The sequence below is a fragment of the Catharus ustulatus genome, chromosome 4, assembly GCF_009819885.2.
Source record: "Catharus ustulatus isolate bCatUst1 chromosome 4, bCatUst1.pri.v2, whole genome shotgun sequence".
In the NCBI taxonomy this organism is placed as follows: domain Eukaryota; kingdom Metazoa; phylum Chordata; class Aves; order Passeriformes; family Turdidae; genus Catharus; species Catharus ustulatus.
In genome coordinates, this window is record NC_046224.1 from 23106831 (window position 1) to 23131893 (window position 25063).

The 25063-nt window shown below is 40.8% G+C and overlaps 1 protein-coding gene across 1 annotated transcript in view; it reads right to left on the reverse strand.

Annotated features, from left to right (window-relative positions):
- Window positions 1-1709: 1709 nt before the first annotated feature.
- Window positions 1710-25063, reverse strand: part of EP300 (E1A binding protein p300) — a 61313-nt gene continuing 37959 nt past the window's right edge. Inside the window, exons 16-31 of the mRNA XM_033057671.2 lie at window positions 24410-24566; window positions 23749-23867; window positions 22304-22543; window positions 21659-21747; window positions 19156-19236; window positions 16955-17011; window positions 15445-15522; window positions 14354-14421; window positions 13534-13684; window positions 12844-12990; window positions 12301-12414; window positions 10549-10714; window positions 9746-9910; window positions 7566-7727; window positions 6830-7111; window positions 1710-5503 (exon numbers count right to left, since the gene is read on the reverse strand). Of these exons, the coding sequence (XP_032913562.1) occupies window positions 3278-5503; window positions 6830-7111; window positions 7566-7727; window positions 9746-9910; window positions 10549-10714; window positions 12301-12414; window positions 12844-12990; window positions 13534-13684; window positions 14354-14421; window positions 15445-15522; window positions 16955-17011; window positions 19156-19236; window positions 21659-21747; window positions 22304-22543; window positions 23749-23867; window positions 24410-24566 (4302 nt within the window). The 3' untranslated portion in view covers window positions 1710-3277. The remainder of the gene's footprint in view (window positions 5504-6829; window positions 7112-7565; window positions 7728-9745; window positions 9911-10548; window positions 10715-12300; window positions 12415-12843; window positions 12991-13533; window positions 13685-14353; window positions 14422-15444; window positions 15523-16954; window positions 17012-19155; window positions 19237-21658; window positions 21748-22303; window positions 22544-23748; window positions 23868-24409; window positions 24567-25063) is intronic.

The following is a 25063-nucleotide window of genomic DNA, read 5'->3' on the forward strand; positions in this document are numbered from 1 at the left end:
GGAGAGGCTGAGAGACCTGGGACATTAGAAGGTCAGACATTAGAAAGTTTACATCACTGATCTACATGTTGAGTATAACCATTAGCATCATTGTAACTGGACAATGAATATCTGACTGGATTGCTAGAACTTTAGGTGCGAATTGTTTTTGCTGGTCCAAGAGTCTAATAAATAGGACTCAACTGAATGGCAAGGGATACAGATGACACCCTAATTTTGTTGTCACCCTGAAATCTTCCCACTACTCAAAACAGCCATAGTAGTTCCCCAAATGCTGGATTCTGGTTCTCCAGTAGAACTAGGGAAAGCAGAAGTGGAGGGATGTGAGGAAAAGAAACCCTATGCAAATTTGAGACTATTGATCATCCACACCACCTCAAAATCTGAACTTGGCTCAGAGTCAATGCCTAGAAAGAGGGACAGAGCAGCTGTGCTGTCACACAGAATACATCATGGCATCTTTCAAGCAAGTCTTTATGTTAACAGCTGAAGATCTGTAGTGTGCTCTGCAAGGTCCCAGGACTTCCCCCACTTCACCTGCTTTCATGCAAGTCAGGACAAATCCTCACTACGGTTTATGTGCTCACTCAGTGGCAGAAATAAAAGCTGTTTGCACTAAAAGCATATAAGTTAGAAGGCTGGGCACATTTTTCACTTCACTAGCCTGTATGTGGTCAGAAGGAATTTTATTTATGCTCCATCCTGAGAAGTCACCCAAGGCTGAAAACAAAACTAGACTTTGCTTGGTGGCTGGAAAGGAAGAGGAAAGCTTACTGCAGAGAGCACAAAACTAAACAATCCCAGGCTTCTGTCCTGGCATTCAACACATGGGGGATATTTTGCTTTCTGCTCTCCTGTGAGTCAGGAGCAGTCCCTCCCCACTGCACCAGGTAACTGTGGGCTGGGTGCAGAGCTGGTCTGCACCACACTAGGGTGAGCAGTATGAAGTTTAGCCAAGGGTGAATACCAAAGCCCAGGGCTGTTTTCCTTAAGCGTCCTTAAGCCTGCCACAAACTTTCCACCATATCTTGCTGAAGGCTGGCCACCAACCCCATTTTAAATACAAGCTTCATTGTCCTAACCGTTTTTATATCCAAAACCCAAGCATTTTCCTCCCACTTTGGAAGACCTCCAACATCCATTCACATTGTAATACACCATTACTTTTGTTTGGCACTTGACTGAGTATCCCATTGAGCCACGCTTACCCCCTCCATCATCTTCCACCAGCAGTTTTCTGAGGTCAGCTTGCTCATGTTATTTGTCTGGGATCTGCAACTATGCTGATGCTCCAAAACAGCTGGCATTATACAATCATGCTCTGGTCACATCCTTGGTCCCATCTGGGTCTTTCAGGTAGGTGTGTAACGCCCTGGTGGTGGAGTTATTCCCTAGGCAGCCAGAGCTGTATGCACATACACACCATAAGACTGGATTTTGGAAAGCCTTCAATGAACCAGCTTGAGCACAAGACGCAACGGAACCGGATTAACTCCATGTGTGGGCAACACACAACTGGGACCACTGCACGCGCGGTCCATGGTGACAGCATTTCTGTTTGGGACTGCCCCTGCGTCCAGCAGGTCACCAGCTGTGACACAGGGTGACTGGACAGCCACTCAGCATCCTGGTGCAGCACCTGCCTGCAGGAACATCCACACAACCTTACCTCGTGCTCACACTTCAGTGCCAAAAGGCGTACAATATACTCCAAGTGAAATAGGATCTTTTAATATCACATATCCAAACAAATAGTTCTCATTTCAAAATGCAAAATAGGTCCTTTGAAGATCAGCTGCTCCCAGGCTGTGTGAGCAGGGCGGGGCACAGCTGACTGGCACGACTGTCGAGGTCAGACCTCGTTTCTTTGGTAAGATACATGCCGGGAACAACGCGAATGCAGAGTTGTACCAAAAGAGTCCATTTAGAAGACTACTTAATACTCCACATCCCTTATTAGAGATTTGCATTTTAAAACAGTCATATACATTAAATAGCTCTCCGACGCCTAGATAGCAAACATTTGAAGTAGCACAGATTCCGCTACCCCCACCATTCAAAGAACAAGCAACACATGTGGGAGAGAAGGGAAACATTAAAAACAGGCTGTCTGTCTCACACAGTTTATTTAACAATAGGTAATAAGAAATCAATTTTAACAGTCTATACAGTGATTGAAAGTTCTTATTTATAAGTAACCAACTTTAATTGCATGATATACAACATTTGAGGGTTTTTTGCTTTCTATTTTCAAGTTTTACAGAAAATGGAAGAGGGTGGGAAAGGGGTCATGGGAGAGAGAAAGCAAGCATAAAGAAGAAACCCCAGGGACTTTTTCTCAGGTTGAAATAATCCTGTTGGAATTGTTTCTTACCCTCTTTTTTATGTTTTTTTTCCTTTGTTAGATGTAAAAATAACAAAAAAAATTCTTTCAAGAAAACAGAAACCACAATATATATACTACATCCATTTGGCAGCTGCCCCTGTGTATTTCCAAAAATGTTCTCTTCTCTCTACATGTACAAATTACTTTAATACTTGAAGATTTTTTTAAGCTCAGACTCTTGTATAGAAAATTCTTGGAGGACAAAAGTAGACTTCAGGAGGGGACTGAGTTATTTAATATTTTTACATTTTTCAAAGAATTGACATATTTCCAACCAAAGAGGAAAAGATTGGTATTTATTTTTATATATATATATTTATATATGTAATGTAGTTTTAAAGCAACATTAACCCCTTTTGTCCTCCGGTTTTAGGAAAGATTCTCCTGTGTTTTTCAGTTGTTCTGTTTTTGTGGTGGTTTTTTTTTGCAGTGACATGAAGAAAAACCAGAATAGGGAAAATGTTTACCATCTGCCTCAGTAAATAATAACTATCAATATTACATATTTTCATTAATTTAAAAAAAAATAAAACCTATTGGAGGCGTGAGCAGGGCATCCTTTGGTGAGCAACCAAAAGACCAACTTCCTCCCCCGACCTCCCCAACGCACACGAGGAAAAAAAAAAAAACAAGAAAAAGGACTGGTTATGATTCCAGCCATAACAAAAATATATTCTTTGTACTCTACTGTCCCTCAGGTTCATTGTCGGTTTGTTTTTAAAACCACAAACTACTGCTGCAGAGTTCAGATGTGTTCCAGGGAAAAATGTCCTTTTAGCTAAGAAAGATTCAAAAAAATTTGTCTTCAGTACAAAAAGTCTTGCGAAAATAAGTTTTTTTTATTTTCTGTTTTTTAATTTTTTTTTTTGCTCCCAAAATGCTACAACGTGTCTAGTGTATGTCTAGTGTACTCTGTGAAAGGTTTGAATTCAAGTCTGAGTTCTCAGAGCTGAGCCCCAGTTCCGTGGCGCTTGTACCATGGAGGCCTGCCATGCCGGGATTGCTAGCAAGCTGGGAAAGCATTGCACTCTGGTCCGGGCTGGCAAAGTGCCCTTGATCCATGGGGTTAGCCTGGGCAGCTACCAGTCCTGGATGTGGGGAGCTGGTCTGCGGGGAGACGTGGTGTGGAGAAGGCTGAGGCTGCATCCGAGGGGATGGGCTGGAATGAGGGGGCTGGGACTGGGGCCGTGGTGAGGGTACAGGCTGCGGAGAACGCACTTGATTGGTGAGTGATGAAGGGAGCTGCTGGCCCTGGAGGTGCGGGGACTGGGCCTGATTGGGAAGCATGTGCTGCTGGGGGCTCATAGGATTGGGTTGAGCTGGGGACCCCATCTGCTGCTGAAGCAGCCTTTGCTGGAAAGCCTGTTGCAAACTGGCTCCTGTCTCTGCACTCATGGCCTGTGGAAGCTGGCTTATTTGTCCCATATTTCCTTGCTGCATCTGCTGCATGTGATGCTGCATTCGCTGCTGCTGCTGCTGGGGATATCCAACACCCTGGGGCTGCTGAAACTGGTTGTGGTTGGCCATCCCTGGGCCCAGCGCTGGTCCTGCTCCCTGCTGCTGCTGCTGCTGGTGGCGCTGCTGCTCCATCATCTGGTGCCGTCTCATCAGGAGATCTCGGAACTGGGGAGCCATCCCCGAGTGATTCATATTCATCTGCTGCGCCTGAGGATTCATCCCAGCCATGGCCTGCTGCGGCTGCTGCTGCGGTTGCTGCTGGGGCATGCTGGGCCTCTGCACTCCTGCCTGCATGGGGTTCATGTTCTGCATGGCTGGATTGGGGTGCACCCCTGCTTGCTGCCCTTGCATGGCCTGCTGCGGCTGGAGCCCCGGCTGCCCCTGAGGGATGCCAGGCTGCCCCGCCATGCCCTGTGGGTTCTGGGACCCTGCGTACTTGGCCGCCCGCTGCTTGATGAAAGCAGCCAGCAGCTGAGGGTTGGAGTGAAGGATGTTAAGCACCTGCTGCTGCTGCATGGGTGAGCTGGGAGACCTGAGAGTCCGCAGTAGGTTTTGTAAGGCCGCCTGGGGCAGAGGTGGTTGCTTGGACTGAGCAGCGCCAGGTACCTGACCCATCCCTGGCTGAGGGGCCATATTCATCGGTTGACCAGGCTGAGCTACTGACATCATGGATGGCCTCTGCATTCCTGGCTGCAGCTGAGCTTGGGGTAAGGCCCCCTGCACCCATGGTGGCTGCTGCTGAATTCCTGCTGGCCCCATTCCTTGATCTATATGGCCACCAGGACCTCTGCCTATCTGAGGAGGGTTCATTCCCATCGGTGGCATCTGGGGCATCTGGTGCTGAATCGGCCTTTGGAAGATCTGAACCTGTGCCATCTGGCGCTGGGTCTCTGCTGCCCGCTGGATCTGCATGGCCATTTCTACTGCTGCCGGAGGAGGACCCTGAACCGGCGGCTGCGGTGGCTGAGGTGGAGTTGGAGGCGTCACCTGGCCCCCTGCCTTGCCCTGGGACACAGCGCTGGGGGGCTGAGTTCTTGGCATGGTGTAAGGTGGCATGCTGTTGGGAGGTGCAGGCTGAGGCTGTGACACAGGCTGGGGCGGAGGCTGGGGTTGTGGGGTTTGTGGTGTTGGGGGCTGCTGGCCTGTCGGAGTTGTCGGTGTGGCCGGCGTTGGCGAGGGCAATCCTTGCTGCTGGCCCGCCACACCCGTACGCTGCATGCTCGCCATCCTCCTTCGGAGCATCTGCGCCTGCTGCAGGCGGTGCTGGAGCTGCTGCTGACGGAGCTTGTGTTTGATGTTGAGGCAGAAGGGCACAGGGCACTTGTTCTCCTGGCAGTGCTTTGCGTGGTAGCAGCAGAGAGCAATGAGTTGCTTGCAGATGGGGCACCCTCCGTTGGTCTTGCGTTTGCAGCCTTTGGTGTGTTGGACAACCCGTTTCATCTTCTGACAGGACGGCAGCGAGCAGTTGGCGTTGCGACACTGGCAGGCGTGGACCAGAGACTGGATACAGCGCTGGATGCTCAGGCGGCGGGAATCGCCGGGGCTCTGCGTTGTGGCAGTCTGCTGGTTGTTGCTCTCATCATCTAGACCAAGGCCTAATTTTTCCATCTTGTGGTCGTGGTTTTTAGTGTTATAGCAGGTGATGCACAGGTCATAATCCTAAAAACACAGCAAAGGATAAGTTATCAGTGGTCCTGAAACTCCATACTATAAATGAATAAATGATGTCATGCCACCTCAACAAATTACTCCCAGTCTGTTCCAGGCAAATTGTTGCTCTAGGGAAAAATTCAATTTTTCATGCCATATTGAGGTACTACAGAAGGAATAAATCCAAATTATAGCCAGGGAAAGTGTGTGGGTGTAAGGGTGTCTGAAAGCTACACAAATACATAAACCCTGAAAAACAAGTTGTTTCTGAGCTAGTAAGTCACACACTATTCAGCTGGGCCAGAAAAATGCCAACAAGAAAGGAGAAGAAACAGGCAGGGGACAAATAGCCACTCATCTGCTCCTGCTTCAAAAAAGAGGGGAGAAGTGGCAGAAGAGGTACCAGTTTTCAAAAAAGAATTAAATTCTTCAGTTTTTTCTGCAAATTTTCTGTTTGTAAATATGAGTTAAAACAACTAAGAATGCTGAAAGAATAGAAAGCATTCTGTGAAAGCAACAGCACATGAATTTGGGTTCAGTAATGTATCTTTAAGAAAAAGACCTCAGTTCTTAGGATTCATTAAATCATAGGAAATTTAGAATTTGCTCTCTGGTATATACCAAGAAGGTAAAAGAAGGGGGGTTGTGTGTGTGTGTATTTATAGATACATGTAACCAGGGGAAAATGAAGTATCAAACTGTAATTAGGATCAAATCTGAGTTAGTCAATCCCTTCCAGCAGGCTAAAAAACTAAGAAGCCAGATAGAATAATCCAGTTTCCAGTGGGCATTGAACCAAAACCCTGGACTCAATTTTCAAACACACTGGTTTTGCAAACACTTCTGAAGACACAAATGCTGCTTACAGCATTCTATAGAGACATAACAAGAGCACTGAAGGAGTCACAGGAGTTTTGGGATCTGACTTGCAGCACAGCAAAACCTCTGTGCCAGTAAACCAGAGAGCCCTCTTTACAGAAATACTGCAGCCCCACACTTCCGACTCTGGAAGGAAAATGTATGCATTGCTCTTCAGAAAAATCACCTGATCCTACCATTCCAGTTCAAGCCATGACTACAGTTCCCAATTTCTTAGGCAGCAGAATCTTAAATAAACTACAGAAAACAGAACTTTATTTCAGCTCTCCACAAAGCAGAAATCACACCAAGCAGCACATGAGTAGAATCACTTGTTAAAGAAAATGTTTTCCCTCCCTTCTGAACAGCCTGCACAGATCTTTTTTCATCATTAATAATGAGAAATCAGTTCATGTAAAGAACACTCTGGGCACAAAGATACAGGGACAGAAGCAGGGAAAACTTCACCAAACATACCTCACAGACAGTGCAATGCCATCTGGTCTCCACATGATGCTTGCACTCATTGCAGGTGTAAACAAAGCGGTCTTGGCTCTGGGTATGCAGTTCCACCAGCATGCACATGGTTGACCACTGAGCCCTTCGTAGTGAGGAGAACTCCAGGTGCTTGTCTCTAGCAAGGGTTAGGAAAGCATCACGCCCATCCATCAGGTCACATGGAATGAGCGGGTCAGGCTCAATGATGGGGGGCAGGGAGTTGGCTGCAGGGCCAGCAATGAGACGGATGACAAAGAAGACCTGAAAAAATAAAAAGGCTTAATATGCTAGCACTTATCAAGAAGTTTTGGTCACTAAACCTCATCACAGAGTGTACAGTTCCAGGATCAGCTAACACTTGAATGATCTGCCGCCAGGTGGGGTGTTTCTGAGGCCTGGGAAATCTCAGACCTCTGGGTGCCCTGCAGGTTAACTTTCCTCTGAAGAAATACGAAAGGGGCACCGGACTGAACAGTAACAGTAGAACTGGTGCGACAGTTTAGACTGTTAAGAAGTTCTACACAAGCTGCATTTGTTCCCACTGCCCTTGCAGCAAAGAGCACCCAGACTTACTGGTACTGGTCTGTCTGGGTGAGCCACTCAATTCTCCAGCCAAACCTGTATAATTTACAGGGCACAACTCTGTTTGAAGTACCAAAGCTTTGTACACCTCTTTACTGAGGTAAAAGACACTGCTCATTCAACCAACTCTTACCTCCTTGTGCTTCTCCATAGTGGCATACAGTTTTTGGGAGAGGTCATTGGACACATTGGGCATGCCAGGCTTCTTCTTATTGCCACGACTCAAGCTGCTCTTGTTTTTGCTAGTCTTCTTATTGTTCTTCTTTTTGGCATTTTTGCTGTCTCCCTTGCTCACCTAACAATTTTAAAGACATTTTATGTCAGGTATATAAACACCACCACATTATTTTTACATATTCTATAACTGCAGGACAAAACACACTTCACTCATTTACTCTGAAGACACATACTAGGGTCTCCAGAAACATTAGATTAACTCCATTAGATTACTCCTAAAGATAGAGATCAGTAACACATACATCCAAAAATATTAAAAGCATAGATGTTCAGGGCATACAAGCAAAACATCGTATAATGAAACTTGTTTGTCTGTTACAGCTACACAGTCTTGAACAATCACAAAGGGGTTCAGTAGATGAATTCTCAATGCACTTCAAAAGTAAAAGTGACTGCAAAGTGCAATTGATATCACACTAAACAAAGGTAAAGACTTAAACCACCTAGATTTAGTTTGCTACAGCTCTGACGGATTTACTTCTAACAGACTGCATTAAACTGATTTTGGTATGAAGCTCTTGTTCTGAGTCCAAAAGGCATTACAAGTGTGACTTCTAGCATGCACCTGTCATACCCTGCAACAATCAAACAAAAAAGGTCAGCTTAATTTCAACTATATTCTGTTAGCAATGGACAGTTTATTCCTTGCTGGGCTGCTCAGAGAATCCCTCAAAACCCCACAGCATAAGATGATCAAGGATCAAAGTAATTGTTAGCCAAACAAGCATTTTTCCTAAGCTTAAAGTAACTTTGCCAGAATGGAAATTCCCAGTGAACATGGATGACTATCACATCACTCGACAGTACAGCTTATTACTGCCCCTTCTTCAACAGGGAAATATAGGATCAATAAAGAGTTAAAAATATATTTTTTAATAATAATAATAAAGTTAAATAGTAATGTACTGCAAGCTGGCCCACCTCAGGATTTTGGGGCCAAACTGCTGTGAAGGCTCAACGAAATATTGACCAGCCTCACACACAGAGCTAAACGATCCTTCACAAGTGGTTTCTATACAAGTGGGTATATTAGAATGATGAGGACTTGAAACTATACCTTGTGGAAAGCAAACAATATCTTCCTAAGAAGGATGTTACTTAATGCAAATTTGATATCATGTTGCCCGATTTCCTGCACTTTGCTTAATCGAAGTCCTTGAAAGAAGGTATTGCAAAGAGCAGCACAGGAGGATCACAATTTTTAATTGTAACATTAAACCTAATGTGTTTTGATCCAAAGATTTTCCAGCCAAAAAAATTCTAAACCACCCAAAAAATCTAGTATCTGATAAGGTGACAAAACAACAGAGTTTAAACAGTTCATTAACAAGTACTACTGTGTGAGCAAAACTACTAATCTTGTCTTAGATTCACCACCTCTTCCATAACAGCTCAGAGCATCCAAGGATTGGCAGATGCATAAATTCTGCACCTGCTCACTTTCAAACTTATTGTTGAATTAAGAGGCATCTCTTATTTTTGAGGGTTTTTTTTGTTGAACTTCATAACACACTTGTACACTCTCAAAAAAAAAAAAAATTGCACTAGACACCAGCAAGAAATTTCTCTAGTTTAAAGTAGTCCAACAACAGATCAGCAGTAATTTGTGCTTCAGATCCTCAATGCCTCAAAGCTACTAAACAAACCTACTGAGAGTCAAGTACTAACTCACAGCATTCCATTACTTTCTCAGAACATTCTGCTAAGACTGTTGTTATAATATATAAGTTAAAAAGAAAAGAGTGAGCCACTATATTTAAAAGCTAATGCTTAAACTTCCAAATCAGGTGGCAACATCATCATTGATAACAACTGCATTTCAGCAACAAAATATTCAACTAGCAGCTATTTCAACAAAATTGCCTTTGGTAACTAGATAGTTTATAACCATATCAATACCTGCTGTAATATAATGTAGCTTAGTGGCATTTTACCAGCTCTAATTTTTAAACTATATTAGAGCGAAGTGTGAAAAACCCAGTTAACCAAAGTGCCTTGCCTCCCTCTTTTTTTTATAATTAGCCATATATAATCAGAATTTTTACATTAGATCTTGAAAAGCAGAAGCATCCTTACATCAGTGCTTTCATTACTAGTGTTTTCTTCTCTCTTCCGTTCTTCTTCCTCTTGCTCTAGTTCCTTAATGCTCTCCTCCAGAACATTAGGCCAGAAGTCCCCTTCAAAGTAAGGGAGCTCCTTTGCACTTGTCAGACGGTCTTCCGTTGCCTGCTTAAATATATCCTGAAAGAAAAAAAACACTTTTGGTTACCACTATTACAAGTCACATAATGAAAAGTAGCCTTCTCAATGAGTGACAAGAAAAGGCATCAGCACATTAAACAAAGGAAAGCTTAGTATTTAAATTAATTTTATGAGAGCATATTCTAAGTGCAAATTTAACACTGTATCTGTTACAGATATCAAAATGTATCAAATACCTTTCAAATATTCCCACTCAGAAGAAAGAAATCATTACTGTGTGCTAGATTTCAATGTGCATTCCTATCAACTGGAGCAATGTAATCACCATAATCTCAACGCTCATCTAAGTCCTGATAATTCCAAAGATTTTACCTACTTCTAACTGTACCAGCATCCTAACACTGCAATTTGATCTAACACAAGAAGATTTAAGACTCCATATATGTTCTTTTGCTCTTTTACAATATACCTCAAGAATTCAGTTTGTTCTAAGAAACCATTTCAAGTCTTTTGCTAGAACCATTTCAGAAGCTACATGTTTTTAAGAGAACGTTTTAACTCTAAACTTTTGGTGCTCAATTCACTTAAAACTAATGCAGTAAACACCAAGAATCAGGCACAATGCACAAGGCAAGGAAGAAATGGGTCCATCTCCCCCAAGCACACACTTAACACACCTTGTAATCATGGACGATGCGCTCCGACACAGACTTGTCCAGCATCTTTTTGTACCACTCTTGCAGTCGCTTGGGTTTAGGTATCTTTTGATCAGGAGGATGGCAGTGGAAGATGTAGTCATCTCCTTCACTGGGTGGGCACGCCCAGATGTGTCCAGTAGTATACCTGGTGTGGTCAAACAAACCGGGACATGTGGGCGCTGACAATGGACTCCCCTGCGCTCCCCTCTCTGACACCAGGTGGCGCCACCCCCGAGCTGGCAGCTGTTCCCGGACATAACGTTTCCATCTTTTCACTAATTTTCTAAAAATCCAGCACGATATATGGAGCATTTATATGTGAAGGGTGCACATTTTACAGCCTACATAAAAAACAAAGCCTGACACAAACTGCAACTGCCATCTCCCTAAAGGGGGAAAGATCAAGTCTAGGTATTTCAGTAGTGAAATCTTGAGACAGAGCAGTAATACTTTATCTAGCAACATTTGAAAAACAGATTTACTTAAAGACAGAACTCACTTTTCTATTGTTAATCCTCTGATTTTTGAGAATCAGTTTGAAAAAGTCTTAGAATTATATCTGGGAATAAAGAGACGCTGCCGACCTATGGTATTGGGTGCACAATCTAGAGTACTACTAAGATAGATGACAGCCAATTAGTAGCAGCTGCAGCAAATATAACATCTAAGATCACTTCTTCATCCTCAGTTCTTCTTTATTAGTTTTTGAAGAGAACTCTAGTAGGAGGAATAATCAGTTAGAGAAAAATAACAATCCTTGCCCTGTTGAGAAAAAGCTCTGCAGAATCGTCCCCAAGTCCTGGGAGCTGCATCCAGTTGTCATTCCTTCTGCCTGAGAATTCAGCTGATACTGCTTGACCAAGATTGTTTTCCCAAAACGAGAACCTCATGTTACTCATTAGCATAGAAAATAGCATTAAGTAAAGCTGAGGCTTGAGCTCTATGCAGCAAATGTACAGACTCACAGGTTAGAAAACAGACAACAAAAAAAAGGAAGCCTAATGTATGCTTTTGAAGTAATAAAGAACACACCACCTCACTGAGGTACTGAAGATAGAACAACTTACCTCCATTTCAGCTCTTGTAACTTTTCTCATCAGCTGTTTTAAACACAGTCCCTAAAAATTTCTCCACAAATAACTTCACCAACCTACACCAGGTACTGACAATAGAGTGATGTCTACTTCACTGGCCTTTCTACTTCAGTAATCATGGTAATTTAATTTCCACTTGTTACTGCAGTTATTGTGAGTTCTTTTGTGCTGTCCAAGTATATTTTCCTCTTTCTTTCCTAACTCTCCAGCTTCTCACAATTTCAACTACTCAAGATTTCTTAGTGGCCTTATACAACTGTTACAGAGTTAATCAGTGAAGACAAAATATACAACTTAAAACAAGGGTAAGAAGTTACTTGCTAGCCCAAAGGAATGACCTAATTAAACCCGTGGCATTGCATACTGTCAACATTTTATGGGCTGGAGAAGAGGCTAACTGTTCCTACTTAAGTTTTTATGTAAGTTTGGAAACAAAAATACCTGGAGCGGAGGCCTCCCCTGAAAAGGCTGGAATCCCTTTTTCTCTTCTCCTTTTCAGCTGTACACTGTACAGTTATTCTACCACAGGTTGATACTTGGGCACCATATTCTTTACTATAGGATGTAGTAATTTAATTTGCAGCAAGAACTACTCAGCACAAATGCTGTGCAGAAGAAACTGTTGTAAGATACTTACCCTAGTTTCTTAACATATTCTAGATATCCAATTAGTATTTCATGATAGACAGCAGTCCTCAAGCATTTAGGGCGGAAGAAATGAACACTGTCAAGGTAAGATATATACACTCGCCTAAAAAAAAAACCAAACAAAAAAACAAAAAAGTATGAGAAAGAGGAGAGATTTTGAAGTAATTCTGCAAGATTATTAATGTTATTTTATGTATCTGAAGCATCCATAACAACAGCAATCTGCAAAGCCTCGGATTCTAATTTACCACTAGAAATCTGGCCTACTTTTGATACACTAACCTCATCTCCCTAAAACTATTCAACCCCTTCCTTGAGAATGCAGGTGTGTGATCCTTAAGGCAATACTGTGTGCCAGCCAGCATCTCCAGTAAGAAACAACTCTAACATTACAAAAGCTATTTTGTTTCTAGAACCTAACAGCACACTAAGGGTCTCACATGAGCAACAGGGAAGCTCTATTCTGACCTACAGGAGGTTCATCCAAACCAGAGAGTACCAAAGGAAAATCGACTTTTGTGGGGTTCCTTACCTTTGATTGGGTGGAGGGCAGTCTGAGCCATACTCCTGCACATGCATCCCAAAGAAACACAAGTCTACACCATCAATCTCCTCAAAGGCAAAAAGTGCTTTTGTTCGGTAAGGGAAAGACTCCGCCATCTCTCCACTGTCTACAAACCTGCAGACCAGAGGGTAAAGAGGAATTCCAAATACATTCACATATCAGAGACTGCATGTTGCTAGGTGAAGGCAACAAAGATGAGGGCTACTCTAAGTGCAATTTTAGTGCAATTTTGAAGTTAAATGTTTAGAGACTACTCAAATATGAGGCACCTGGTTTTTACTGTGAAAAAGACACAAAAAATTATTATGCTGCTGGAACACCTGTTTGTCTCAAACTGGCTGATGATGAGGTTTTAAATACAAGTCTTTTTTAACTGGACATTAGAAAAAAACTTATTTACAAAAAAGACTCTCAATATTGAAACAGGCTGCCCAGGGAAGTGTTTGAGTCACCATCCCTGGAGATACTTAGAAGATGTGTAGATGTAGCACCTGGAGACATGGTTTAGCAGTGGCCTTGGCAGTGCTAGGGTAACAGCTGGACTCAAGCTTAGAACTATTTTCCAACCAAAATTATTCTATTTAATCAAAGTTTATTATGTAAGTACAAACAGCTCCCACTTTTGCCAAAAAAAAGCAAAACTAGAAACAAACAAACCTTGCTTTCATTCCTGGTTTTACTTCAACAGTTTTGTCAGATGCATGTACCACTCTAACTGTGACCTCTCCTGCCTCTGGGTGATTCTGTCGTCTTAGGAAATCATTGACTCTGTTCTCCAGGAAGGTACCAAGTCTTGTAGCTGGTAACCCTACAAGAGGAAAATACAGCTTTAAACATACATAAAACTGAACTGTTCATATGTGGTTTCTCTACTGAGATGTTAGATGAAATATTAATTTTAACACATGCAGTATGTTAACATAAATTAAAATTTATCTTAAAACCCTACCACTTCTAGATGGGGTGAGCTGTCTTTCCCCTGCAGGCACATTTGTGGGTTATACATTATTTAAATGAATAAAGAATCTGTATTTCAACATAATTTCTATCTTGTCTTAAAAGTCAATCACAATTAAGGCTTCTCCTGAATTGATGTTATTAATTACTTAAACTAGATTACAACATACTGCTTTCAGACATCTTCACAAGCAGTTTGAATTTTGCATTTGGGAGTATATTCTGTCTATAAAGCCATACTAAGTATGGCAAGGTACAAGTTAATACCTCCACTTACCAAAAGAATGTATTTCTGTAATGGAAGTGCTCCAAAATATATGGTAGCCCTCTAAAACAGACTATTAACTAACACTATCACCTGTGAATGCAAACACTCTGAACACTACAGAACTCATGGTCAATACCGACCAAAAGTGTCCTCCTTGAGCTCCAAAAAACTTAAATACAACACATAAGAGCCACCTCTTCCTCATTCTTAACATATTCTTTAAATTTGCTGGTGCAAATGCCAGAATCTTACTTTTAGCAGAGAATTTGTTCTCTTTCCTGGTTCGTCCCGTCTTCTTTAGGCAGCCATCACAGACGAAACTGAAGCAAAAAAAAAGAGAAAGTGAAGTCACCCCATGTCAGACCACCAAGTTCGCTAGCATCTTTCTAATGGTAGAAAGAAAATCTTTAACCAGATCTTATCTGGTCTGGAAAATACCTTAACAGAAATTTGAAAGAAAAGCACAAGAAACAACCCAACTGTTTCAGAGCTGCAGAGGAGGATCTAAGTTCCAGGTGCTGCATACCCTATCAGTCACCATCAGAATGCCAGGGAAGTCTCCACTGGAAGGTCTGACAATATCAGCTCAAAGTATTCTTGGAGCAAATATGCTCAAACTGTTGTCTCTGATGATAAGACACTGCAACACCAAGCATAAGGCTAATTTTTTTTCCTAAATGCCCAAATAGAGTGTAGACTGAAATGATTCTATGATTCTTCCTCACTTATAGGACATCGACCCTCTTCTGCAGCAATGCAGATGTGACAACAGAATGTTAAACTCAGTTTCTTTTACAAGAAATGGGACATTTAAGCTCTTATAAAATTTTAACACATAATTCATCATCCTTTCTATAGTTTTTAAATCAGAAGAAAATATGTATGTTGATCAAGAACTGTGGAGCATCTAAAGAAAACTACTTTGGTTTTTAAATTTAATCTGAATACTGAGGTAAAAAATGTTGATTTGCCTGTTAAATACTTGTAACAAAATTTTTTGAAGATGACAAAGCAGTATGATTTGAAACAGATCAGTCTGAAACTGTTACCAGAACTAAAAACATCTTTTCATGATGGGCTGGTATCTGTAAACATAAAAGGCTGAAATGCTCTCTTCCACACAAAGAAGCATTGGAAACATTAAAGACTAGAAAACTTCACACACAACAATGTAAGATATACTGTCTAAATTTGATGTTAACCTATAGATTGTGTAAAATTTTCAGGGAATGTAACTCCTTCCATTAAACAGTCTTTTAAATATAAGCAATATAAGGAAGTTTATGCATGAACTCCATCAAATAGTAAATATCCTATCTACTTAATAAGGAGAAATTCCTCACCCAGAAGGCCAGATTATCTCATTATGAAGAACACAGATCTGGTGCATTTTTCTTCCACACTCTATACATTCAACAAATCTGTATAAGGCAAAAAAAGGCAAAGGGAAGCAAAGGTTAGTAGCATCATTGCTTGTTTGTATATTTTGTAATATTTTGTTAGAGCACTTCCAGCATTTAAACTTTTGAGACTATTTAACACAGAGGTCACATTTATGCTGAGAACAGCCTTCAAAACAAATTAAGAACCTGCCAGCTCAAGTCAGGCAGACAATGTAGGGACACATTATTACCATTTGCTTATCTTACCGCCATCCACTTTTTTTTACTCAAATGAAGCCCTTTTAAGGATAAAATCTGTAAACTGCTTGTTGCTATAAAGAGTAGAGGAAAATGGATTCACACGTCAAAAAGGAAGAAGTAGGTGAAATATTTGGCTGTTAGTTGCTGCACTATATTTGACCCCTGGGATATATTACAAATATACCACAGAGAGGTAGGAAGGAAAAACCCAGAAGCAAATACCTAACTCACTTTCAGAAGATTAGAAGAGATTTAAGCACGACTGAGGTAAGTCATATGGTTTAGTTCCCAGATGTTGGTGAATATAATTCTCCAAAATACTTAAGGTTGCTTCAGGTATTGGGACAATTTGACTCCTTTTGAACATGCCTGTCTAAAAGTTTGAGACTTTGAATGAATAGTTGCAATCTACGTGCATCATGTAGAAACACACTGTAAGTCAGGCTTATATTCTATCTTCCCCTTAGACAAAGGGAAAGAAAAGTTATGAATCAAACTACTATTCTCTGCTTCCCTTGTTAAACAGAAGAACTGGCTGATCCTTGTGCCTTTACAAGGATGGTGTGGTAACAATAAATATCCTTTTCGCTCATTCATTTGAGAACTGAGCTAATGTTTGCAAAATAGCAGCAGAGGTGTATGATGCAGGACTGTGTAAAGCAGCTTCAAAAAACCACTCAGGAATATCAAGAAAAGCAGCTGAGTCACCATCATCTTAATGTTCCTGAATGACTACAGTTCTGCTTCCAGAGAAGTACAGAATAACTGGCTGATTCAAAATACAGCAACTTTTCCTTCTACTACAGCTGTCTGTAAAATGCAGCAACTAGAAACACCGACAGCGCTAAGAGCTACTGCCAAATGACTCAAATCAGTTCCGAGACTTGAGCATTTGCCACAACAAAGTTTCAAAGCAGAGCTATCTGCATTCATCCTTCTGTTGAATCCACATGCAAGACAACCAAATGGAGTCATTTCAGCCTATACATCCAGTGTTACATATTTCTCAAGCATAGCCACAGTGGTTTGGGCTCTCAGCACTGAATGCCAGATCTGATGATTACTGAGCAAGCAACCCCTACCCAACCAGCAGAGCTACATGAAACTGGAAAACATTCAAAGACAAAGCTGATGGTGAATGAATAACTCATATCTTACAAAGTACTTATAATAAAACGAAGATCATTCAAAGAGTGACAGCAATACTTACAGCTCAGGATCCAGTGTATCATTTTTCCTTTTTGAAAACTGTTCTTTGTTTATCGTGCTATGGAGAAACAGGCAATAAAACTCAGTTTTAACACAAGACAACAAACATTCATGCAATACCACACCTATCCACCAAAACTTACAATCAGATTTTTTAAACATTCACTGGCACTACAAGGAAAGTAACTGTATTTTACATGGTGTCAGACAACCGAAGTGTTAGCCACTCCACTTTGTTTGTGGAAAACATTTTTCTCTTGTAGAGAAAAACAGTGCTCCCTTATTCAGTTCTACTAGAGGATAAATATTAAAGCTTCCTGACAATTCAAATTTTGGATAGGTCTGATCACTATTTAATGGCAAAAAGACTACTTGATATACCTCTCATATTCTGCAGGCAGAGAATTCCAATTATCTTTGATTACTGAAAAAGGCAGGTTATCTTTTTTCAGAGTCTCCTAGCCCTCCTCCTACATCAGCTTCAAAGGATAAGTTTCAGCTCCCACACCCTGCAACCCCAGCCCATCCACTACTATACATTATCTTTACCTTCTCTACATAATTTTCAAGGCCTAAAATTCTATCTTTTTGACACTGAGATCCCAACTATCTTTTAAACAACCTGGTTCAGAACATACAAGAAAACTCCAATTTGTGAGAATTTACCCCAAAGAATGTTCAGCATAACATGAGAAGATCAGTATGTCCCTCTCAGAGAAGCAATGACAGACTCACTCCAGCTTGCATGAGATGAATTAACCTTCCTATCTCCTCTTATTTCAGTGTTTATTCTGAAGAGTACCACCTGCAGAATACTTGAAACTCCTTATAAAATAAATGATCAAATATCTCAATTACCTCAAAACTATTCTTATAATATGATGCATGGAACTTAAACAGGACCCATGTATATTCCTATGATGTACTCTATACTGATTTGAGAAGCACTGACTCTATATTGACTAAATTTTGGATCTTTGCTTCTACCATAATAGCAATTCACCTGTCCAGAGGGAGATGGCATGGCCCGTTGTACTGACTAGCATACATTATTTCTTCCTTTTTCCTTCAAGAAAGGTAGATCACAGAATCCTAGGGTGGTTTGGGCTGGCAGGGACCTTAAGAAATCATCACCCTCTGCCATTGTCAGGGACACTTTCCACCAGACCAGGTGGTTCAGAGTTCCACCTAACCTGCCCTTGAACACTTCCAGTACTGGGGCATCCAGAACTTCTTTGTGCCATCTGTTCCAGCGCTTCACCACTCTCTTTGTGAAGAGCTTTCATCCAATCTCAATCTACCCTCTCTCAGTACACATACATCATCCCAAGCCAAAACAGATACTCCCAGTACTGTTCTGCATGTATCCGCTAGTGCATCCAGGATCTGGATCCAAATGAAAGTTAACTCAGTTTGTCCAATTATCCAGTTCAACAACTCTCCCTCTGGTTTCAGATTTCCCTGAATTCCTCATTTTGTTCTACCTGCAGAGTTGTTGCACTGCCTTCCCCCAAAGGGATTTCTTGAATAGCTCAAAGAGTAACTGCTTGGCACTCATTTGTCCCTCAAGGGCTTCCTTGGTCTCCAAAAATTCCGTTTCAAGATATTTTTTTGTGGGGAGGTATGAGGAGGATACAGCAAAATGAGAGATTGCCCCAACAGTTTTCTACCAACATGGTAAAATCCATGCACAGCCTTTTATGATGTCCTCAACAACTGCACAGAATTTCTCATAGACAGATGGCATTCCAGTAGTGAAATATTTGTACAGCAAAAGGAGGTTGCCTGTTTCTAATTTGGATGAAAAACGACCTGATGTTGAATACAAGTCTAATAGCATAGCTAGGGTATAAAGAAAATGGTACATTTGACATTTCAAGCTTTGTCTGTCACACACTTGCCTGCAGGTATGGTTATTTTTCAGCAGTAGAATACTTCTGCTTTTTTTTTTTTTTTCAGGGAAAGAGCCATTTTCTCCTTTCCTTCTATTGGTAGAGTTGCAATTTCAAGCACTAAGTGCTTATTTTTCACTAGTTCAGTTAGTCCAGGTTTTCAAGACAAGCACAAGTCCAGGCTTTTATGAAGGATCCACCTGCTACTAGCCTAAAAACCCTACAGCTGAACTCCCCTTCCCTAAAGAAAGTACTGTTGGCCATGATACAGCTCATGAAAGCACAGCCCAAGCAAACACAAGTAACTCACGTTTGAGGTTGTGATGGGTCATCTCCCAGAGAAACGCTCTCCCCTTGGATTTCATTGAAGCACTTCTCACAGAAATGATACCTGTCAGCAAGAAGGCCATATTTGGGTGAACTGCTCCGTCCACACAACACAGCCCAAGTCAAGCAACGGAGCCACCAATCACAGCAGGCCAAGGAAGGGACAGGAGCAGAGAGCAGGTCATCAACGGCGACAAGGATATTCAATGATGCAGATATATGGGCCCCACATTGTGTTTGGTTGGTTTGGTTTTTTGGTTTGGATTTTTTTTTTTGCGCAATCAAAGCCAAGTGCAGACAATGACAAGCATGAAGGAGAAATTAAAAAAATAACACACACACGAACAAAGAAATGTGGGTTTGCAGGACAAAAACAAAAACATAGAAGCAAGACAAGACAACACAAAGCAGAAAGCCAAGGCAAAGCACAGATTAGCATTAAATCTCTCAAATGGGTTCACAAGCAGCAAACGATAAAAACAAATTAAACAAGAGTATTCCATTTTAGCATACCCATACCCTCTTCATTTTAATAATCCATGCCACGTACAGCAAAGAATTAAAATGAGACAGGGGAAAGAGCAGAAGGAAGAAGGAACTGCTTCTCTGACTTGTACATCAGCACAGCAGTTCTGTTGGGAGAAGGATCTGCAGGAGATCAATGGAAGAGAGGAAGTCTTCCATCTTAAATGTATAAATGCTGAAAGGTCACAGAATTCTCTCCCAGTTGAAAGGAAAAGCTAAATACCAGAAACTTTAGGAACAACAAAATCTGTCCTCAAAATTCTTACAGACTAATAGAATTGTCAAACTCCATATTAGCTAACATTAACTAGACACATGGATATGATTCTGTCATAGCCCAGTCTGCCCATAGAACAGTCCAACCATCACTACAACAAGCATCACAGAGAACAGTTTCATTTTTACTTCAATAAAATAGAGACTAATTCAGGATTCTACCCTAGCCTTCAAAAATGTTCTAAAGCTGTGGCTTCTCCATTATAAGGCATGCTAATTGAGTGCACGAAGACAGCTAAAAATAGAAATTTAAAAATTCAAACAAGTTCATTATAAAGTCACAATCTATGTTATTAGCAACTGTTAGGCTAAAAAGACAGTTCTCAATAGCCTTTCTCAGTTTTCATCTGAGATAATGCAGAGAACTGTATTTCTGAAATTATACATTTCAATCTATAGATATATGCATCTGTATATATGATATAATCTACAAGTCACATGTAAGCACCTGTTACAATGCAGACATTCCCATCTAACATTTGAAAATACGTCAAATGTCAGATTTCTGAGCTATAACCTTGGTTTACCTAGTACTTGCAACAGACAAACATAAGCAGAAGATACTGATATGATATGACATGACATGCTCTACACTACATACAACTCTAAAATACTTGTTGTGGGGTATTATAGGACTAAAGAAGTAGATGCTTAAAAACCACCATTTACTTCTATAAACCTCTATGAAGCTTTAAAAGGTTAAGCTACAATTTGTATAATCTTTGATTGTTTTCATCTGACCAGGTGTTTAAAGAAACTACAATTCTTGGAAAATTTTGGCTTTCAGGTGAAATCCTCCATGTTTCTGTCATTCTGGTTTGTTTTGGAATGGGTTTTTTCATTTGAGGTTTTGAAATGAATGCAGAGCAGGAACTAAATAAATTTATGCATCTTGGAGTTAAGTGATTCTCTGCTCTAGTACGTGCATTCTGGTGGCAGGCAAGTGAAAATGGGAATGTTAAAGCATGTGTTTGCCTGCTTCTTCCTTCCTCACTTCCCCAGTTGTCAGAGACAACTAGCAAGGAACCTCCTTTCAGAAGTCAAGTAAGTTCAAATGCTTTAATAAACCCCAAGCAAAAAAGATACTCTAAAGAGTTGCAGAAGGGACAGCATTTTACAGAGCTACTGATAGCTACTGCCAAGACAATTCCCTTTACGAAACTTTGTGAGGAAAAGCAAGCATCAATCTGCTGAAGATCTGAATACACAGGTCTTCCAGTTAAGATGGGCAATACAGGAGTAAGTTTGCTCTTTGGTGTTGACATCATGAGAAAAACAAAGACTTGCCAAAAACAGTATGTATTATGAGTATTAATACACTTTCTGCATAGTCTACTCAGTGTTCTGCATGAAAAATGCTGCTGCACAGTAGGAAGCAAAGGCAACAGACTTGTATATATGATTTGTAGGTAATTGAGTATTTAATTAACCACAGGATCAAAATGTAGCAAAATTTAACATTTCTGCACACAAAGGAGGGAAGAGCAAAGGCTGCAGTGAACTTTTGCTCAAAGAAATCATTATTAACACACAAGGCAAACTATTCAAAAGCACTTTCAGCAAAAATTTTTATCTTAAAACATAAAGATGTACACATATAAAGAGGGTGTCTATGTAAATGCATGCATGCCTGTAACAGATTGATTGCAGCATGCACAAAGCCGCACCAACGGAGTTTTCCTTACCTGTTCTGGTAACTGTAGTAAGTGGCATCTCGAGGGATTGTGCATAGCTGTTTGCCATAGCAACACAAAGTCTGTGGTGAGAACTCCAACTGCAAAGAGGAATGGGTCACCTTAGTATTCATGCATTTTCACTTGCTCTCGTGGGAAGCAAGTGTGACCCAGACAGTGAACACTTCCACCTTACTCTCTGCACAGATCTCTCTGTACAGCAAAGTGTACGAAGTGCTAGTCACAAAAGACATTAAGTGGGCTGTTATTATCAAATTAATTCTTCTCCAAAGACAGAAAGCACATCAAAACAAGAGAAACAGAATTCCAGTATACAGTGAAATACAGAACTTCTGAAGTAAAAAAAAAAACCTGCCTAATTTGCAATAGGAAAAGTTTGTCCTTATCAAAATAAGTCTTCTGTTGCTGACTTTCCCCCCACCTCCACCAAGGACTTAGATACAAATAGATTATTTAAGGGACTAGATAGAATTAGAAGATTCACAAAATGCTCAAATTCACATTACTCAGGATTGCTAAATCCTGGTAAACTTTGGGAATTTTTGATGCACCATAACTGATGACAATTGCAACTGCTGTATTTCCCCCCTTCAATTCAAGAAGCAAGCAACAGACTAAAGATATTTACTTTCTTACCTTTCTTCCACAGCAATAACCAAGGCTCTGCATAACTGGGTCAATTTCTTGCTCAAACACCTCTGCCAGTTTGGAACAGTACTTGTATACCCGGGATGTTTTGCGGTTATACAACCAGGCATTATTGAACATGAGCCAGATGTCATCCACATACTGCCAGGGTTCCTGATACTGTCCTGTGTCCAGCTTTCTCTTGATGGTAGAAAGATCCATGGGGTTCTTTACTATGTCAAAATAATCCTGCAAGAAAACGCAGCACATCAAAACCCTCCTAGAGAATGATGTTGTGACATGGCAGCATGCACATTCTCAGCGTATAAATTCTTCTCATCAAGAAAAACAGGTTCCTCCCTGACTTGATTGTCAAACTGCTTGTGACACATAAAATGCAATTCTCAGTAGTACCATATAATTCCCCAGTGCTTTCTTTTCATTATTCCTTTATTTCTCAGGTGCTGTTCTTATTCACAACTAATGAAATCCAGTCACTCTAATTTTAATCAGTAAAACAAGTATTACAATTAGTAGAAAATGCCAATGTTTTTGCAGCCATTGTGATCCCAAGACATACATGGGACTATTAATATAAAGCAACTGTTTTCAGTAGCCCAAAAAACCTAACAAAGATAAATAACTTTATTCTATGATAAAACTTACGTCTCCTCTAAAGAATGCCTTTTCCAATCCATCATTGATTACAGTGTAACGTCTACAAAAGTCTGCAGAATGACAGTCAACTGAAAGCTTATTAAAAATACTAGCAAGTGTATAAATGCTTGTAATACAGCAGGCCTTAACATTTTGCAGCATCTGAGTTAAAAAAACCCCACACCAATAGCAAATAAGAATTCTTTCAGGCAAAAAACATGGTCTGAAGCACCTAAAAAGGACTTCTATATCTGTGCATTTGTTTATATTTTGTAAACTTGTGTGGTGAATTCAAAGAGTTTAAAAACACAGATCCTTGAATGGTGATTGTCTTGTCAAGACAACTCTAAAACAAGCAGAAAATTTAACCTAAACAAACCTTAAACTGTTTCTTCCTTTCCTATAACAGATAATTGTCAATGGACATTTTTAAGTTAGTTTGATCTGCCTAATTTCCCACATATTCAGACAAGATTTATACATGATGAGAAACACCTATGAAATTCAGCAATAAAAGCATCACAACATGAAGCAACAATCATAAAAAAGCCATATAGCAGTGGGGTTCTGTTGGCAAATCATTCCAGTGCATGCTGTATCTGCTTATTTAGTACAAGGAACACAGAACCAAACAAACATTCCTAAGTCAGACTTTGTATGTTCCACTAAGTTAAACCTCCTCAAACACATCAATATGAAGATGTTAACAAGACAGACATAAGTTGTTCTCAAACAGGTATATCAAAATACAGTAGTTTTGAATTAAAACCAGGAAATTATCTTCCTAAGACACTCACAGGAATTCCTAGTAGCTGGGGATCCACAGGTTGTCGAAATGGAAGAGACTCTGGATCCTGACGGTAAAGTGCCTCCAGTGTTGGCATAAGCGCCTGCCGCAACTCTTCTGGTTTGAAAACTTTGGGAAACAATCAACATTAGAAAGATAGCAGAAACAGCTGGAAGGAAGAAACCTGCTAGAAAACATGATGTGTGTGGAAAAAGACACAGACAATGGGTTTAAGGTACTTAGCATGGCTTGTTTATCCCATGCAACCCTGAGTGGCGAGGATGATATTAAAATGATCATCTGAAGAAAAGATGATCATAAGATGACATTGATGAGTAGACATAGTTCACATTCCAAATACATCCCCTCTCGGAGGCCCCGAGAAAAAAAATTGTCTAGAGGATCTGTAACTGAGTATTTCAAATCTCCATTGTATTGACAATTCTACGACGGCTTAGTGTTTAATACTAAAGGCTTAAAGAACTTGCCCAAAGCCAATTATAAGCACACGTATTATTAGATATTTCTGTCCAAAAGCCACAAAGAACAATCCATATAAGTAGCACATAATCCACTAAGTACCAAAAAGGAAAGCCCAGGTTTTTTTACCCCTGCAGAGATTTCTCTAGGGAGATGCAGTGAATTTAAGTCAAAACAGTCTTTCTGCTTACTTTTTTTCTTAGACTGCCCAGCTGCTGGAGAAGATTGAGTTGCTGGAGTAGTAGGTCGATCTTCCCCCTCTGGTACTTCAGTCTTCATTTCAGGTTTCTTCTCCTCTTGCTCCATTGGGTCTGGTTTACTTTCCTCCACGACTGGTTCTACTTTAACCTGGAAAGGAGTTAGGAGCCTGTCACTTAAATCTTCTGGGAGGCCACCCATTTCCATCCTTTAAACCTGTCATGCTGCCCACTCACTCTTCTATCTCCTTTGTAGTCAAAACTTGCCTAAAACTCGAGCAAATGTGTTAGAATGCATCTTTAAACATTGCCTAGTAGCAATGACGAGCTGCTAACAAGTTCTGAGCTGCAAGCAGACACATGGGTACCTCTTCAGGCAGCTCTCGCAGCCTCTCATACAGCAGAGCTGCCAGGATGATGCGACTGGCAGCCGCACTCCTGGCTGTCCTTGGTGACAAGTTGTCAAAGCCCAGTAAAGCAGCTCATCATGTACATATAGAATCATTTAGTTCGGAAAAGACCTTAAAGATTAAGTCCAATATTAATGTGAAATTGCCCAGTCCACTACTATGCCACATCCTAAAGTGTCACAGTTACACATCATCTAAATACCTCCATGAATGATGACTCAACCACTTCCCTGGGCAG